The 17,902-nt window shown below is 34.2% G+C and overlaps 2 protein-coding genes across 2 annotated transcripts; one reads left to right on the top strand and one right to left on the bottom strand.

Moving 5' to 3' along the window:
- The first annotated feature begins 247 nt into the window (after positions 1-247).
- Positions 248-5,625, top strand: LOC129792543 (cadherin-related tumor suppressor-like). Its single transcript, XM_055831671.1, has 6 exons — positions 248-440; positions 1,527-1,933; positions 2,859-3,996; positions 4,075-4,912; positions 4,972-5,261; positions 5,319-5,625. The coding sequence occupies exons 1-6, from the start codon at positions 335-337 to the stop codon at positions 5,552-5,554; spliced, it is 3,015 nt and encodes a 1,004-aa protein (XP_055687646.1). The 5' UTR covers positions 248-334; the 3' UTR covers positions 5,555-5,625.
- Positions 5,626-6,897: 1,272 nt separating this feature from the next.
- Positions 6,898-16,179, bottom strand: LOC129792542 (clavesin-1). The gene is made up of 4 exons (XM_055831670.1): positions 16,055-16,179; positions 11,778-11,987; positions 9,795-10,327; positions 6,898-7,702 (listed from the first exon to the last, which is right to left on the bottom strand). Coding segments are annotated over exons 1-4 (999 nt in total). The 5' UTR covers positions 16,056-16,179; the 3' UTR covers positions 6,898-7,447.
- Positions 16,180-17,902: the final 1,723 nt, after the last annotated feature.

Genomic DNA, 17,902 nt, shown 5'->3' with positions numbered 1-17,902 from the left:
ACTCTCGCAAAAATCCATTTAACTTAATTAAAAGGTCTCTATGTGCTAGAAGACAGGGTGGTATTTAGTAGCATTTAATTGGCCATTCAGCTGTTATTCTCTATACGACAATAAATATACACTCACCTATCTATTGATGTTTTATTTTTTGGGGCCCTGATAACTTTCAATTACCAACCTTATCAGCCAATATGAGGGAAAGATTGCAAAGGGGAATCGATAATGTCTGCGCTTTTGCTTTTGCAGTCCGCATTTGGAATTCAAAGTGGATGGACGTTGGTGGAAAATTCGTTGTAATGTCCTGGAAGTTTTCTAGAAATTAAATTTTAAAAAAATGGGTCTGAAGGATAAATCTGTGAGAAGTGTGGTGAATAGAATAGCAAAATGGTTTCTCTTGATCTACCTGTGCATAATCAACGTGCAAAGCATCAGTGCTCAAAGTAAATATGAGATAAAGTCAAGTGGCTTAATGTGGATGCGTCTTCTTGTCATTTCCTGGCAGTAAATTTTATGTGATATTATCAATTTCAATGAAGGAAAAGATTTAAGAAAGTGTCGAGATAGAAAGTTCTCGGACAAGACTTATTTATTCCATGAATTTCATTTAGGTTTAGATCATTAAAAAAAATCTATTTTAATTGAACGTTGTGAATTTCAAGGGGTGTTTATTGGCTGAATATATTATTTTTTTGACAATTTTTCGAATTTTAGAAAATAATCCAAATAATTTCATTCAGATAAACGTTCTTAAGTGAATTTATTAACTTCTCAAGTTCTTGGAATTAAAGGATTGATTCTGTCTGAAAATTTTAAAGTGATTTTGACAAATTAATTTAAATTTTTTAGTACAAATTTAGAACATTTTAAGCTGTCAAAATCTTGCAATTTTCTTTTACAGAATATCCAAAATCTTTAAACACGATAATTGAAAGAAAAGATTTTAGACCAAATTCACCTAAAAAAAATTCCTAAAAATAAAATTTTAGTTTCTAAATCTGAAAAACTTCACACATCGTCTTTATTCTTTAATTCAGAATATCGCTGAAATTCTTCTTCTAGTCACGACGTGAGTTAGAAATTGAAAAAAAACGATTTTCAGTTGTTTAAAAATAAATCAAAAACTGGAAGTTAATTAAATTTTTTAAACATGAAAAAATGTCACAAAACTGCGTAAGAAAATGATCAAATTCGCCAAAAATTTTAAATGTTTCCCCATCAAGATGTTTTCAGTGTCTATCGGTCTCTTTCAATTAAACCTTGTCTTTTTTCCCTTCGTAATCTTATCGAGCCAATTTTCCACTCGATTGTTAATTGTGTTCCCCTGTCCGTTGTATTCACAATGAGTGCTGTAAATCGTTGTCGATATACCTCGTCAACGGACTTTTTTTTCGCCAATTTCTTGCTCTTCTTTTATCAAGATTCTCAAGAAATAGTCATTCTGTGTACATGATTCACACGACTCACATTTTATTTTATTTTTTTTTATAAATTTTCAATCAAAAACTCTTCAAAACTTCCCCCGTCAGGATGCACCATACCTGATGTCCAGAACGACAATGTCATTTCACTGCCAATGATAGCAATTGGGCAGCCATCAACACTCGCAACGTACAACATGGAGGACACCGTGAACATCATCAATATCACCAATAATGCAGATTCAGGAAGAATCTTCATTAATGCGGACTACAATAGCCAAGTTGGAGCACTGACGCTCTTCACAACTGAAGATTTCCCGAATTATGCCCAATTTGAGGAGAAAGTCACCATTATTGTCACCATTTCCTTCACCTGTGTCAGCCTCACGAGGGACATTACATTCATACAGCCACTTGAGGTGTCCAATGATCACGATCCCGAATTTCTGCAACCAATCTATGAATTCAAAATTCCTCTACCGCTTCCAGCGAATTTTGATTTAACTGTCTTCCAGGTGAAAATTTTCTTCTTGAATAATAATTAGAAATCTTAGAAATAGTTTGGATATTGGGCCTAATTCAGCGACCAAGAAATCCTTGAAATCTTTGAATTTTGTACTGAAATTTAAAGATTTTAAGCGAATTTCAAGGGTTTCTTGGTCGCTGAATAAGGCCCATTATTTCGATGATTTCAAAATAATAATGGCGCCGTAATAGGCGTGGAATATTCCAGTGACGTGCACTGGAAGGTTCCACAATATTAACGGGAAAATAGTCTGGAATTCACCATTTCCAATAATGGTGAAAAACAGTTTTCCGCGCTGCAGAGAAATTATAACTGAATTTGTTATTAGTATGATAGTTCATGCAATCAATGATCATAGTTTTTTAAATATTAAGATTTAGACTGAGAATTTGGGAATTTTTGAAATTCTCCTTCCGGTGAGCGTCGATTTCGTGAATGAGCAATTAAAACATTCGAATTGCCAGAGCTTTCGACACTCTGCGTGTCATCCTCAGTGGTCAAAAACTATTGAATTAATGCTGTGTGAATCACGTCATAAGTGGGAAATGTGAGGGAAAACTAATTACACAACCTGAGGATGCTGAAGGCATGAAAAACTTATGAATTTTACAAAAAATTAAACAATTTTTTTAAAAATTACTGCAACAACAAGAGAGGAGAGACAGAACTAAGATAGAATTAAGATTTATTTAATAAAAAATGGCGAACATAAATAATTCACTTAAATGATGGGCTCTTTAAAGAATTTGCAAGATCGTGATAAAGTTTTACCGCGATAACTTTCAAAATTAAAGATCAGTAACTAATTAACTGTCGAATTTAATTCCTAACTATTCAACGAAAACATTTAGGAACATCATTAGAAAATAAGCCACCATTTTGTTAAGGTTTCAACATCCAATGAATAATTACAGGAAATAGCAGCTCGTGACATTGATATTGGAGAAAATGGTGTAACTTTCACGGCTGAATCGGATTTTATAACTGTTGGAACATCAGATGAATCGCGTGAACCCAAAACCTACTACGCAACGATGATCACAAAAACTCAGATCCTCTCCATCGTTCACAGTATTGCATTTGAAATTACTGCAACGGACATTGGTGGGCGAAGCTCAACGGTCGCTGTTTACATTGAAAGCGATGGCGAGAATACCTTCATAATGCGCCCAATTTTCGAGAGAGCTCTCTATACGGGAGTAATGAATGAAGACCTGATCCTAACAATGAGTTCATCAGTGATCCTCGATACGGAAACCTATGACGAAGAGGAGGTGGAATTTAGTCTACAAGGCGATGATTCGAGATTCTTCACATTCACAAATATTCAAAATGTAATAAATATCCAGCTTCAGGAGCAGATTGTGGAGGAAGAACTAGAAGACAAGAACTTCCTGCAATTTATGGTTGTTGCAACACGACCGGGAGTTGAGGAGGGAGCTACAGCAGTTCTCATTGATCTCCTCAAAACATGTCCAGAAGTCACGATTCCAACCACGGAAGAACCAACGCCTTGTCCCGAAGTCACCTGCCCTACTTTCCCCACTGATGGACCAACTGAACCTACTCCTAGCCCTCCTACACAACCTCCACCTGAGCTCTGTCCTGATCCCGAAGGCCCCGTCTTCCAGGAAGATTTCTACACATATCGCGTCTCTTACGGTCAACTGGGAAATATTGGAGCAGTCCGTGCAAGTCATCCTGATGAATCAGCTCTGGATGTTATTGAATACTCCCTCAACTTCAAGGATGATTCTTTAGGGGAAAAAATTTCAATTGACGGCGCTTCTGGCCAGATAGGCATTTTGGAGCAACTTATACCAGAAGTCTATGGATTCGAGGTATTTGCTTCGATTCTCGTAGATGGAGAACGAAAAGTTGGTAGAGCCCTTGTGACTGTTATTGTTGAAGCTAACGAACTGTGCTCTCCGACTCCTGTTGAAACAAGCCTTATGGTACGACGTCTAAAGGAGAATGCAGAACATGAGATAATGAGTACGCAAATTGAAAATTGCGAATTTGAAATTCTCGGTTTCCAACCAAATGATCAAGGTGAGGAAAGTTCTGCACTTAACTTCCCTTTATATTTTCCTTCGTAGATCATTCCTTCTAACGTAACATTACTTCCAGAGTACTTCTACATTGAGAATAAACTCCTGAAATCGATCGAATTCGACAGGGAAGCTGAAATATTCGCTGATATGTTGATACCGCAGTTTCAGATCAGCCTAAAGCTTGATTGCCCTGAAACACCTGAAATACGTCGAAAGCGTTCAATCTCTTGGTTAGCAAGCCAAGCTGTTCCAAGAGATTTAGACGGACCCAAGGAGTACGTCTACACAAACGATATTCCTCACGCTTCTACGGTTACCATTCTCAATGTGATCGTTGACGATGAAAACGACAATAAACCAGAGATCATCTACCCAACGCCCGAAACTGGTCTTACTTTTGGCTATCCCGAACCAAGCTTAGCTGATAAACTCCTTCTTAGCAATGTTCTTCAGGTCAGAGCAATTGATCGTGATGAAGGGGAGAATGCCATTATCAAGTACGCTCTTCACGAAACAAGCGCACACTTCACGATTGACAGTGAAACGGGAATCATCTACCCGAAGAAGAACGCACTGGCATCTTCAACGCTAGCCAATCTGCGGGTTATAGCAACAGATCGTGCAGAAGATGAGGGAACACTTCAAGGAGCCAATGTTAACATAGCCATACACAGACTAAGTTTTGAAAATATCGCCGTTGTAACTGTTGAAGATGTTCCACTAGCTGATGCTGATGCAATCAGACGAAGTATTTACAATGTTAGTGACGCCAGGATCATTATTCTCCATTCTACGAATATTCCTGCAGCAAAGGAATCGTCCTTACTACGACAGAGTTCTGATACAGTAGATATGAAGTTCCTTGTCTACGGGTTTGCAAGTGAAAGGCTACTCAATACTCCGCAGATTGAACAGTAAACAACTTGGATCAGAGAAGAAGTGATCAAACTTACTCAAACAATTTCCTTTGCAGGAGACTCAATGATGTCGCTGAAAAGTTCGACGCAAGAACTACTCCGCTCGAGGAAGTGATAAGTGTTATTGGAGAAGAAGGAGCTGTAACAGGATATATTGTAGGTCTATCAGTCTTGTCAGCTGTTCTTCTAGCAGTCTTCATTGCTGCTTTCTGGGGTTGGTGGAAGTGGATCCGACCTTACGAGTACAAGACGATGGAGAATGAAAGTGTTGCATCTGATGACAACGGTCTCAATCCCGACTTTGATAAACGAGCCGTTCTAGAAGGACACATCCCGGAACCAATAAGTACAGCCGAACGATGCTTTTCACTTTAGGCTCAATTTAACTAGCTTGTTCTTCTAGGATTATCTGAAACGTACAACGACCCCGAACGACTGTCTCCATCTGTTCAGCCAACTCTGGAAAATGGAAGTGTGGAAACGGGTGAGCTGCGTGATGAACCTAAACCAGAAAGTCCACCGAAGGAAAGGAGAAAATCCATTGTGACGTTCAATGAAGACGTCGAAAGGATTGAAATTGTCACGGAGGTTCCAGCAGACACTCAATCAGATTCAGAGAAGGAAGTTTATAAATTCTAAAAAAAAAATGTATTTAAGGCAATATAATTTAAAAGATATCAATAAACCTACTGTCTAAGTTATCAACAAAATGGTTTTCTTTTCTTTTTTGGGTGAAATTCACAAGTCACAGACTTATTTGTTTCTTAAGAAAAACTTGGGCTTCACAAGTCATGCTAAATCTTCGTTTTCATCTGATCCTATCTAAGGTAATCCACAGCCCCAATTCAGACTTACTTGAAAATCTTAGGATTTATTAAGTTTTTTTTAAATATTTTTTCTTGAATTTTTATCAAGAAAAAATGTATTTTTAAATTTTTTAAAATTTCTTAAGAACGTCTTAAGTTTTCTTAATCTTACTAAGCCTTTCTTAAAATAATGTTAGTCTATTCGTTAACATTGTTAAGGAATTAATTAATTAGATTTTATGTAGATAATCTCAATGAGGACATGACCACGAGGACAAAAAAATCATTTAGGATAAAACAAAACATTTCTGATTAAAAATTACAATGGGGGCGCCTAGTATTTAATCGCTTTTAACAGTGAACATCTCCATTTGATTAAAAAATTATCTTATTGTCAAAATAGAAGTCCCAAATACGTCAATTAAGACGATGAGCCATAACATTATCTTCAAACCAACAAAATATTTAGATTAAGATGGAGGCGCCTGGTGAAAACAATGTGACTGCTCCACTAATCAACATTTTTTCTGGGAGTCAAAACGCGGGATCTGACCTTTTGAAAATACTCTTTTACTATTTTTGCGACGTTTCGGAGCTTTATTTCTCCTTCCTCAGGCCTGCAAATACATATCTTTTTTATCTTTATGGGTGGTCAGACTGTCCGAAGACAATTCCACACTTTAGTTGGTTTCGTACGAAGCTATTTTTAAAGGGTTAAAAGGACGCTTCCGCCATTTCCTTTTCTTTCAAATCAATGAAAATTAAACGTAAAATTTTGTGTCCTCTTTTAGACATTTTAGCTTTGTTTTTTTACCTTTTTCACGTTATCAATTGATTGTGTTTTATATTGTTTTCATCCTGTCTGCCGCAGCAGAGATTCGCCCATGGTCCAATTATTCAGCATCATCAGGATGCTGCATCATGGCTTCCCAAGTAAAAAATGAGGTAAAGTTTGATCCACCCACCACACAAATTAAATTCAATTGAAACTTTCGCAATTACCAAAAGCTCTTTACTTTGGTAACCGCCAAAACCAATTCCCACAAAGCTCCATTGATTTCTCTATTGTCTTCTCTTCATCGATATGCAATGAATTAAACTAATTAACCTGCGGTATACTCTCGAAGAATTAAAATGCGAATGAAATGTCCACACAGCAATAAATATTACGAAATGTTTTTTTTTTCTTTTGAAATGTGTTTTATTGGAATGAATTTCACAAAAATTTCACTGCTATTGACATTATTTTACCAATTTAATAACCAAAAAATAATTATCCTATGAACAATTAATTTTTTATTTTGCACCAAAAAATCATATTGCAAAAATTCTTCACAAACTATATAGCATAAAGTGAGCAGCAGTAAAAAAAGAAGAAAGTATAAAAAAGACATAAAAGAAATTTTATAGAGAAATTAGCAAAAATTTCTTGGGAAAGGAGAGTGGAAAGGGAAATAGGGCGTGCTGAAAAATTATTTGAGTGATTTATACATCCCATTTTGACTATAGGATCACAGATTTGGTAACTTATTTCCACCTAATTGGACTCGTTTTGCCGAGTTTTCCACACTAAAACTACGCAACATTCAACTAAAAGAAAATTCCTTAAAAAAACTACGTTAATTTGCAGCACAGAAAAAGTTTTTAAAAAAAAAGTTCATAAAGAGGAAAGTTTTACAAAGTGCTTGGAGGGAAATTTCTATACATTAGAGAGAGAATGTTAAACTTAATCTACTTCCAATTTTCTGAAGCTCCCCACAACCCCGGTATCCATGTCGGCATCCTCGTTCCCGGCAAAATTTGCCGCTGTTTTTGAGATTTCAATGTAGAAATCATCAAGTGCGAGGATCTCCTGACGCTTCTGCCGCAATCGAATCTTCAGTTGATTTATCATTTCGCTAAGTGGCACCACACCGCCGTACTCCTTGGGGAGGATTGATGGATCAATATGTCGCTTTAGGTCCTCTAGAGTGGGATGCAACTGATGGGAAATTTTAAATAAAGAAATGTTTAGAATGGTTATCATTAGTTGTTTAGCTTAAAAATCTCGATTTTGAACTTTATTAATTAATCAATTATCCCGAGTCCTCAATCTTATGTGAGTAAATTTCATTTGAAGCTGTGTATGGAAGGGGAGGGTAAATGGTAATTTTATTTAGAACAATAGAACCCTTTTTCTAGTCATTTAATGGGCAAAACATGGAAATTTCTCACAAAAAATAGCAAATTTGTATGGGAGTTTTTGTATGGCCCATGTAGGTGGAATCCCACACAGTGTTTTTAGTTAGTATTGCCCTCCTTTACTATAAAATCAAATTTCATCAGAATCAGTTCAGCCGGTTCGACTTTCTTTTAAGATTTTCAAAGAATTATTTCTTTTGCATTATTATAAGTTAATATTAAAATCTTTAGAAAGCTGATGAGTGAAAGAAAATTGATTTAACTCGTTAAAAGTTCTTTGAGTTGTAACGGGTAATACGTTGACTTGAACGTAAAACATTCTATTTTGCTGAATTTTAATTAACGTTAATTATTTTTTCGAGTTACAAATGCGTTAAATGCACATAAATGAAGCCAAAGAAGACGTTCTGACTGAAAATTGTCTTTTGAGAGCATTCAATAAAAATTGCCATGAAAAAAAAAACAAATTTATTCAATGTTTCACAATGACGTCAAAGGGTTAACAAAACTGTTTTAAGTTCAAAAATTCCTCAAAAACCTATTTTTCCCATAAAATGTAAATTCAAATTGATTTTCAAGGAAATATTTAAGGTGGGAGGTTTTTCACGTCTTTCTTGACTACAATTGAAACCACGAAAAAGTCAATCATAACGCGTCCAGTTATAAGAGTTGGTGTCCCACAACGTGTAGAAATTTGTTTATGCGTTGTAATACTATTTGTGAGCAGAATTAGTATAGACTTTAATTTTTTTTTGTAAAATTTGGCAATTTGATGGATAAAAATGGTCATATCTTTGGTTCTATAAGACCTACAGAAATTTCTTGACTAGTTTTGGAAAGGTATTAAAACAGGCTATAAATTGACATACATTTCAATAATTTTCAAGGTCATCTCCAGAACACAAAATGGCGACTTTTTGTTTTACTAAAACAGTTTTTGGAATTTTTTGTTTCGAAGAAGTGGTTCTAGAGGGTTCTGATGTTTCAAAAAGTTGTAGAGAATTGCAAAACCTTTAATTTGATACTAAGATGAGCAAAATCGATCAAGCAGTTCAGGAGATATGACTCTTAGAACTTTTCAAATTCAAGAATTTTTCAAATGGCTATATCTTCTAAACGGCGACATAGAATTTCTTCATTTTCGGACTGGTGATAGATATTGAGTCAGACTACAACATATCAAAATTTAAAGGAAAACGATAACAGATGTTGGGAGATATTGCCCCTTAAAGTTAGGCAATTTTTGTTTTTGATTTTAGCGCCTCTTGCGGATGTTCTTGGAACTTGAAATGTTCTAGACAGTTGTAGGGCTTCGCAATACCTTTCATTTGATACCAAGATGGTCAAAATCGGTTAAGCCGTTCTCGAGATATATCGAAAAAACACTTTTTGCTTTAGGCCGCCATATTTGCTAAACCGCTTGACCGATTTTCAAGTATGAATTATCGATGAAAACGTCTCACTGAGCTCTACAACATACTAAAATTTCACACCTCTAGCTATAAGGGAAGTGGTTGACAGTATTTCAAAATGGCGGACGGCGGCCATATTGGATTTTGAAAATGCAAAAAAATGAAAATTTACACCCACATTTCTATAGAAAACTTCAAACCGGAAGTCTCTATCTTTTACCGTTCTCGCGTTATAAGGCAAAATGACGACCACCGGCAGGATAACCGGCAGGATAACCGGCAGGATAACCGGCAGGCCGGCCGGATCAAAAATTTTCCACCACCAGTTTTGGAATGTGGGTTGTCTGAAACGTACTCATACCAAGTTTGAGCCCGATCTGAGGTGGTCGGTTTTTCCGACGATTACAATACTTGGTGTTGGCCACGAAGTGGAACACCAACTAATAATTTAAAAAGAAAAAACTTGATTTGAATACTCACAACAATCCGCTTCTTTAGCTTTTCATTGAGAACGGTCAAAATGAATTCGACCACTCTATTGCCGTAGTGGGGCAAATTAATAAAATGTGTTTCTTTGTGACGCATCGGGGTGGAATTTTGGATGCACTTCATCATGTTCCGTATGTCCGTGAGCGACCAGAGGCTCACGTGTGCCATTGCAAGTCCGGATTCGTCATTTATGTAATTGTAGCCTGCCACCTGACTCTCCTCGTCATCCATGAAAGCTTCGCAAATCAGGGAATGCACGCGTGCCATTTGGGCCGATGTGAAGCGATGAGGATCGAATTTTCCTGCACAACTTAGGAAAACTTGACGTCCCTGGGAGTCACGCTTAAGGAGTGGCACAAGGTAGCCAGCTGAGACAATTTCCTCCAATGCTGGATCCTCAATGTCCAACTTTCGAAACCACGCGGGGTACAGTTGACGAATTGTAAGGTATTTCTCGAGCATTTCACAAGCAGCAGGAACGGAGAATTTCTTGGTGCGAAGGAAACGTAACAAGAAAACGGCATCTGTTGAAAGAAAAATTAATCATGAGATTATCCAATTTTTTTACTAAATATTGCAATAAAAGGTTTTATTTTATTGAATTAAAAGAAACTCTTTAGAAGCCATAGTCAAAAGGGAAACTTCAAACGTTAGTAAAGAAGTGTCAAAGGGTTTGGAAGAAAGCATTAAACGTTTGGAGAAGAAAAGAAAAACGTTAGAAGAAATATTTAAGATAAACTGAAATGAAAAGCATTGGAAAAAATATCATAGATAAGGAAAGAAATGTCATACTTTAGAATGAGCGTTTATTGTTAGAAAAAAAAACGTCAACTGTTAGAAAAAATTTCAAACCATTAAGACATAAATGGTAAGGAACATTAAAAGAAATATTGACGTTGCGTTAGAATAAACTTCAAGCCTGGGAAAATAAACACCAATAGGTATAGTTGGAAAGAAAACGACTAAGATTAGAAAAGAAATGTCAAACGTAAGAAAATTTCGAACGTTACAATTACTCAAATTTTTTTTAAAAACCTTTTTAAAAAAAAACAGGAACCGTTCAGTAGGGCGAGGCTAATAAAATCACTTAAGGGTTTGGAAAAAGCCTAAAATATCATATTTCCTAGCTAATTAGAACAAAATGATCTGTGAGAAAGAGTTATAAGGCAGTAAATTTCCTAAAGAAATGAGCTATACATTTCGCTTTATTTATTTGGGAAATATGATATTTTGAGCTTTTTCAAAACCCTTAACTCACTTTTTTAACCCCGGTCCCCCCCCTACCTTATTTCAATTTTCATAAATCTTGACTCTCAAACCATTCTTTTTAACCAAGTGTGCTTTAGTAACAAAAAAAATCCTAAAACAACTCCTTCACTCGATTTCTGACTACACCCCTACTTTATTATAACTTTAAAATTGGCTCCAAGCCTACAATTCTATAATTGAGAGCCTGCTAAATCAGTTGGTAAAAGTTTTCACTTAATCATTCAAAGTTTAATTCCTTTGGGATCGAATCCAAATTGATCCCATTTTCAATTTTTTTTTCGTTAAAAATTTTGATAAATTCTAAATTTTAGACTTTAGAATTAGATTATCTAGATTCAGAAGTTCTTTGGTAAAAATTTCTCTTCCAAATAGTGAAAATTTTGTCTGAGCGTTCAGTAAAGCGCCTCAATTCCATGAATTCGAATCATCTAACTAAAAAACTATTTTATTTGTATATTTGGCCTCAAAAATTGCATCAGAAATGAGTAAATTGTCTATTAAAACATAATCTCTTCATGAAAATCTCAAATTCCATCGAGAAAATCAATTAAAGAGACTGTTCTTCGATGCATTACACAATGCAGTTGCCGGTTAAGTTTTTTTTTAATCGCAAAAACTGTCCCCATATTTGTATTTGTCTCGCTCCTCCATCTTTCAGCTATAGATCACCTTACGTAATCAATGCGTCTGGTAATTTGACTTTACCTGTGCGGCACCTTTTAATGTACGGATGTTTTGCAATCCACTCCCGGAATTGGGCCAGAGCCTGACTCCGTATGTTGTCATCCTCACGCAGCTGCTCCCTGGCCATTCGCATAAAATCCTCCCCTATGGTGCATTGGTAGGGCTCGTAGGGAGCATGGGCTTTGGGTGAGGGTGTGGGACAGGGATTGGGAAAGGGCACCGCCTTGAGCACTGTGAAGGAAAGAAAATTCCAGTGAAATGCTAATCAATCAATACTTTGTCATCAGTGAATTAGCCAACATTTTAGAGGTCACATCGCGCTATGAGATCTCCAGTCATTTCCTTCGCACACTCTCTCCTTGGGCATTTCTTACTCTTTCGCGCATTTCATGGTTTCAGAGCTTTGAGTAAATAAAATGTAAAGAACACCATGTGAATAATTTTGCGTCAATGTTTTGCTCAGTGATTTCCTCAGCATTTCATTGCTCACACTCATTGAGCATCATGAATAGCAATTTTATGATCTATTCGTTTTTTCTTGTGTATGTCGCAATCAAATGCTACCGCATAGGTCACACGCCCTCTATTTTATACCTTGTTACAAAGAGAGATTCCGACTTTCGCGTCTTTTATTTAATTTAATTGAATGATGTTTGAAAATAAAATGTGAAGACAGAATTTATTGAAATGTTAATATTCAGAATATTCTGAATTTCACTTTGAAAGATTTTAAAAATTTTCTCTTGTTATTCATTCTTATATTTTTTTTTAATTAAGAAATAATTATTTTACAAAACTTTAGAGAAGAATTTAAACAAAAAAGCTGTTTGAGAATAAGCTCAATTCATTAAAAAAAAATGTAACAGAAAGTCGCAAAAAAGTCGTACGGATAACTAAACTAAGGTATTCTTGTTAGGTGTAGAATATTTCACGACTGTTGTAATTTGTTGAATTCTTGAATTCTTGTTAGGATTTATTGTCCTATTTTTGGTGCTATACAATTCGATAAAAATCATAATCATGGCATTTTTTGTCATTTTCTCACTTTTTGACTAATGGGTTTTTTAGTTTTTCCCCTCTTTTACCCATATTTATGACATTTTTAACTCAAGAAACTCGGTCAAGCCGTTAGTCAATATGGCCGCCATAATTTTTCATCAGAAATCGGCCATAACTCATAATAACGCCTTAGCCGTTTTTGATCAAATCAGACTTAAATAAAAGCCAACAAAAAGCCCTATAACTCTCTTACAGATCGCAGGTTCCAAAGATGACCGCAAAGGGGCCAAAAACCAAAAAATTAATTCGATTAATTTTCATTGAATATCTTGAAAACACTTTTATGGATTTTCTTCAAATTAAAACTTTAAAGTTTAAAAATTTAGATGCCATAGATGCCATATTTCGGATTCTACAAGTCCGATTTTGATCAATTAAAGCGCAAATGAATGGTTTTATAAAACCTTACAAATGATTAGAACATCTTAACCTCTTGAATTGATCATAAAAGGCGGTAAAATTGAAAACGAAGTTTTCGAAAACGATATTAAAATAACTTTTTTTAAATTCATTCAAATTAATTTACGTTCTTTTTTAGTCTCACAAAGTAGGTACCTACACTAAAAGAAACGTATTTATTTGTCTAATGTTCTCAATATTTAGGGATATTTTCTCACAGGAAAAGTGCAGAATGCATACCCTAAAATTAAAAATTTTATTGGTCACAAAAATCCTCTAATTTTTTACATAAAAATTACCAACTTCGCACCGGAATGAATTTTGCATGCTTTTCAATTTCTTCTTTCTATTCATTTCTAATTTCTTTTTCCTTTCAATGTACCGCGAAGTCTTTTTACCTTCACCACAAAAAATCTTTTTCATTCACACATTGTTGATTCTCAGTATTGATCTCTCGCACATCTCTACTACAGTTGCGATGTCTAAAAGCTTCCACTTCTCCCACACAGAAAAAATTATAAAAAAATAAATTATTTCCATGTTTAATTTCGTAATTGCTCTTTGAATTTTTCCTGTTTGGGAGGTAAAAAAAAAGGCGAGCGACATTTTTTTTGCAAGAGATTAAGTTGGGAAGCAAGATAGGGAAATTACACGCGTAATTTCCCCCTTTCTGTTACAACCATGAGCTAATTTAGCCAACGTTGAGCGATTTTAAAATGTTGATGCACACACACACATGTGGGCAAAACTTTCTTTTGCGCGCGAATTACATCACGGAACAGCCATTTCTCTGGTGCGAGACGCCAATCTCGCTGGGGCACTTGGGCGGGAGTGCAAAAGGAGAAGAAAGTAAAAGTTTTTGCTTCTTTTTTTTTATTTTAAAAAAGAAAAATTTGACGTTGGTGTTTCACCACGATCGATATCATGGTTCGCGCAAAATATAGCGAGTTCAACATCTATGGCAGGTACGAGGAGGAAAACTTTCGATCTCGTTGCAGTGATTAGAAAGGTGGATCTTCTTGTTGCGTAAAAGAAGAAAAAGAAACAACATTTTGAGATCAACAAGAGATCAACTCTTGTTTTTGCTTGTAAATCTTGAAATTAATTGCAGTTTCAGTTAGGAATCTATATGCATAGGGCTAGTTTTTGACATTACTTCATTTGACAGAAGAAAACTAATGTCATACATCTGTCAAATATCTCTTAAATTTTGAAAAAAAAGAAGCAAAATATGTTTAAAAGTAATTAAATGGTTAAAAAAAACTTTTAAGTGTCTTTAAGACAGAAAGCGGATAAAAAATATCAAAATTTATGTTATTAAATGAATTTAACGAGGTAATATATTTTTTCTATTATAAAGATTGTCTTTACGCATAGTTTATTGTCGAAAATTAGCATGAAAGGCCATAATTTCAAATTTTATTATTCTTTCAAACATAAAACGCTATTTAAGAGCAAATTAAAATTTTAAACAAAAAGAAAGAACAATAAGGAAATTTCACAATTCAATGAATTTGTCTCACTTTGAAATTTTCTATTGTGGGTTTTCTTCGTTTTCTTAAACGTTTTCTAAATCAGAAACTTCTTCATTTCATACCAAGGGGTGTTTATCTGACGAATATTATGATTATTTTGATAAATCATCCGAATATCGATGAATAATCTAAATATTTCCGAATATCGTAATGTTTTTATTTAGATAAACATCCCTTGCTAAACTCGAATAATCTTTCTTTTGGCTTGTTTTAGTACTAAGGCTTTTCCTCCTCAATCTCTGTTTTTGATAAAAAAAATAAGTAACTCTTTTCAACTTATATTAAATACATTTTAAGCTTAAATTTAGTTAAGCTTAAATTTAGTACTTTCTAGGGTTGAATTTAGTACATTTATGACTTGAATTAGTACTTTTTCGACTTCAATTTAGTACTTTTAGGCTTTTTAAGACTTTTTATGGTTAAATTGAGTATCTTTTCGACTAGAATTTGGAAAATTTTAAAATTGAGAAAGTAAAACGAATAATAATATTTCACATATAATATAGTGATTTAAAAAAAAATTAAAACTTTTAGTCGTTATTCTAGTTTAACCTAGATACGTCCAAGAATTTTTAAATATTCATAAAGTCTTACGTCAAAATTTTCCAGAAAAATCAATTATCCATCTAATTACTCTAAAACTTTTTCTTTTATCAAAATTAGAATTTTTTTGCAATCTTATTGCACTCCAAGTTAAGAAAAAAAATTACTTCAAGTTTTTTTCGTTAAAAAATTTAAAAAATCATGATAAACAACCTAACAAAGCTTCTCAAAAAAATGTTTCGAGATCTTTACTCTCACTTCATCAGGCGAAATAATTTAGGAAAACTTTGTCAAATGAAAACCACTAAAAAACAGAACAGAAACGTTCTAATCTAGACTTTAGAACTCATTTCAATCGATTGAAAGAACTAAAAATAAACTTTCTTCGTCTCATGCGGGATATCACTGTAAAAGCAAAGATTTTCTTCTCAATGCCTTTTTTGCTGAGAAAATGCCCTGGAATACCTCTCGAAGTTTCCAAGATACTATTCACACCGTAAATTCTCACTCTCGTCTGACCTGGATTTCATGCAAAAAAATAATTCACACACCAAGTCAATTTTTATGATCGCACTCAATGTGAAAGAGATCGCGGTGACGAAAAAATAAATCAAATTTCCACCTTAAAAACGATGTGTACGTGTACGTAGTTTTACAAGGAAATAAGGCCGATCGGCCTGGAGAAGAAAATGTGGCAAAAAAAGAGAAAGATCGGGAAGAAAAGTTAAAAAGAAAATTTAAAAACTTTCAAAACCAACTCACTTTTAGAAGGAAAATCTTCTAGTTTTGGACGAAGAAGAAGAGAGGCACAACACTTGTGAATTTAGAGGTGGTTCAGACCAAACTGCGCGCGCGAGTGTTGGATTTCGAGAAAACAGCAGCAACTTGGGGCGATCGCACCGCGTGGGGACCATGCTCAGCAAAAGAAGTAAAAAAAAAAACGCGCGAGGTAGGGATGGCAGTGCGATGATCTGCAGCGAATGGGGAAATATTCAATTGAGAATTTCCATATTTTCACGCGTATTTAATCTTTCATTTCCAGCCACAACAAAATCCGGTGTCCATTGTCCGAAAAAAAATTAGCCTGTGCACGGAGATTTGCATTGAATATTAAACAATGTTTTCGTGTTGCTATTTTCTTGTTTGAATGATTAATTAATTAAAAATTTTAAAATTTTCGAGGTGTAATATGTTGCACAATTTAGAGGTCCAACACGTAATCCATTGGAGCTTTTTTCATGCGCGCAATTTGGGTTGGTTTACTATTTTCACTTCACCTTCTATATTAAAGAACTTTCCACTTTTCTTTCGGTCAATACCGCGTGCTTTAGTTTGCCACTTTACGATGTGGGGCTCACTATGCAATATCTTACAAACATAATATTTGTGTCTGGTTAAAATGGGTCAGGAATTTTAGCAGGAACTGTAATTATGCTAAAGAAAAAAATGATTTGAGAAAATTTCTTTTAAACGTTAAGCCTTGAAAAAGATACGTCAAATGGCAGAACAAATTCAAACGTTGAAATAAATATTGAACGTTAGAAAAAAAAACTATGAACTTTAGAACAAATCTAATCAAAAAAAAATAATTAAGAAATAATAAAATAAAAAGGAGATCTTTGAGCGTTATAAAAGTATCGTTAAATCTAGGAAAATATACGTCAAATGTAAATGAATTCAAACGTTAGAAAAAACGTCAAGTAAATGTCAAACATTAGTAAAGAACGACAAACGTTAAAATAATCTGGAATGTTTCAATCATTCTTCTTTTTAATGTTTGACGTTTATTTGCACATTGAACGATTGTAAAAGAAACATCAAACATAAGAAACATTAAAATTCTGAAGTTATCTTAACTGTTGGAAAATAAACGTCAAACATCAGAGCAAAAAGCAAGCATTAAAAAATAAAGTAGTTAAAAGCAATCTTTAAAAAACAATAAAAAAAAAGCATTCAATGTTTGAAAATGTGCATTAAACTTAGAGCAGGAAGTTCAAAAGAAACTAAACTTGAATCGTTAGAAATGGAATGTCAAACGTTAAAATTATACAAACAATGAGCCTCTAATTTGAATGCAACAACCGTTAATCTATTTTTCGTAATCATTACAAGCTTCGTTTCTTAAAAATATATTTTTTATTATTTATTTTTAGTGTTATTTGATGATTTATTAAAAAAAAATAAATAACTTTAGAATAGATATCTGGGTGATGATGCTAGATTAGGAGTTAGGAAACTTCCGCTTATTAAGGAAACTCGTAAAACTTTCTTTGTTGTCTTTGAGTGCATTAAAACGGGAAAAAATATTTTCAAGAAAATTTAAAGACTTCATTGATTAAAAGAAAACTTTTAGAAATTTTTAAACGAAATTCTATTTTGGTTTAGAACTGACTTATCTAATTTAAAATTTAGACAATTTCGAAAACAGACTTTGCGATTTAAAAAATTTCTGGGCTTATCAGAGCTGACCTATCAATGAATATAAACCTTCCCAATATGATAAGAATCTGCCATTCTAAACATTCTTTATGTTCTAATTATTATTATAGTAGATTCTGAATTAACATAAATCAAAATGCAAAAATTCAAGGTTCACGGATGTTATGAATT

The sequence above is a fragment of the Lutzomyia longipalpis genome, chromosome 3 (genome assembly GCF_024334085.1).
Source record: "Lutzomyia longipalpis isolate SR_M1_2022 chromosome 3, ASM2433408v1".
Lineage (NCBI taxonomy): Eukaryota > Metazoa > Arthropoda > Insecta > Diptera > Psychodidae > Lutzomyia > Lutzomyia longipalpis.
Note: the sequence above shows the minus strand (reverse complement) of the source record. Positions and strands in the feature narration are given on the sequence as shown.

Bases quoted from the DNA above. Each gene is read 5' to 3' on its own strand.
- LOC129792542 (XM_055831670.1), bottom strand. The intron at 10,328-11,777 runs GTAAAGTCAAAT...TTCTTTCAACAG, and splicing joins CATTAAAAGGTGCCGCACAG to ATGCCGTTTTCTTGTTACGT. The intron at 7,703-9,794 runs GTGAGTATTCAA...ATTTCCCATCAG, and splicing joins AGCTAAAGAAGCGGATTGTT to TTGCATCCCACTCTAGAGGA.
- LOC129792543 (XM_055831671.1), top strand. From the start codon at position 335: ATGGGTCTGAAGGATAAATCTGTGAGAAGTGTGGTGAATAGAATAGCA. The intron at 4,913-4,971 runs GTAAACAACTTG...TTTCCTTTGCAG, and splicing joins AATACTCCGCAGATTGAACA to GAGACTCAATGATGTCGCTG. The intron at 5,262-5,318 runs GTACAGCCGAAC...TTGTTCTTCTAG, and splicing joins ACACATCCCGGAACCAATAA to GATTATCTGAAACGTACAAC.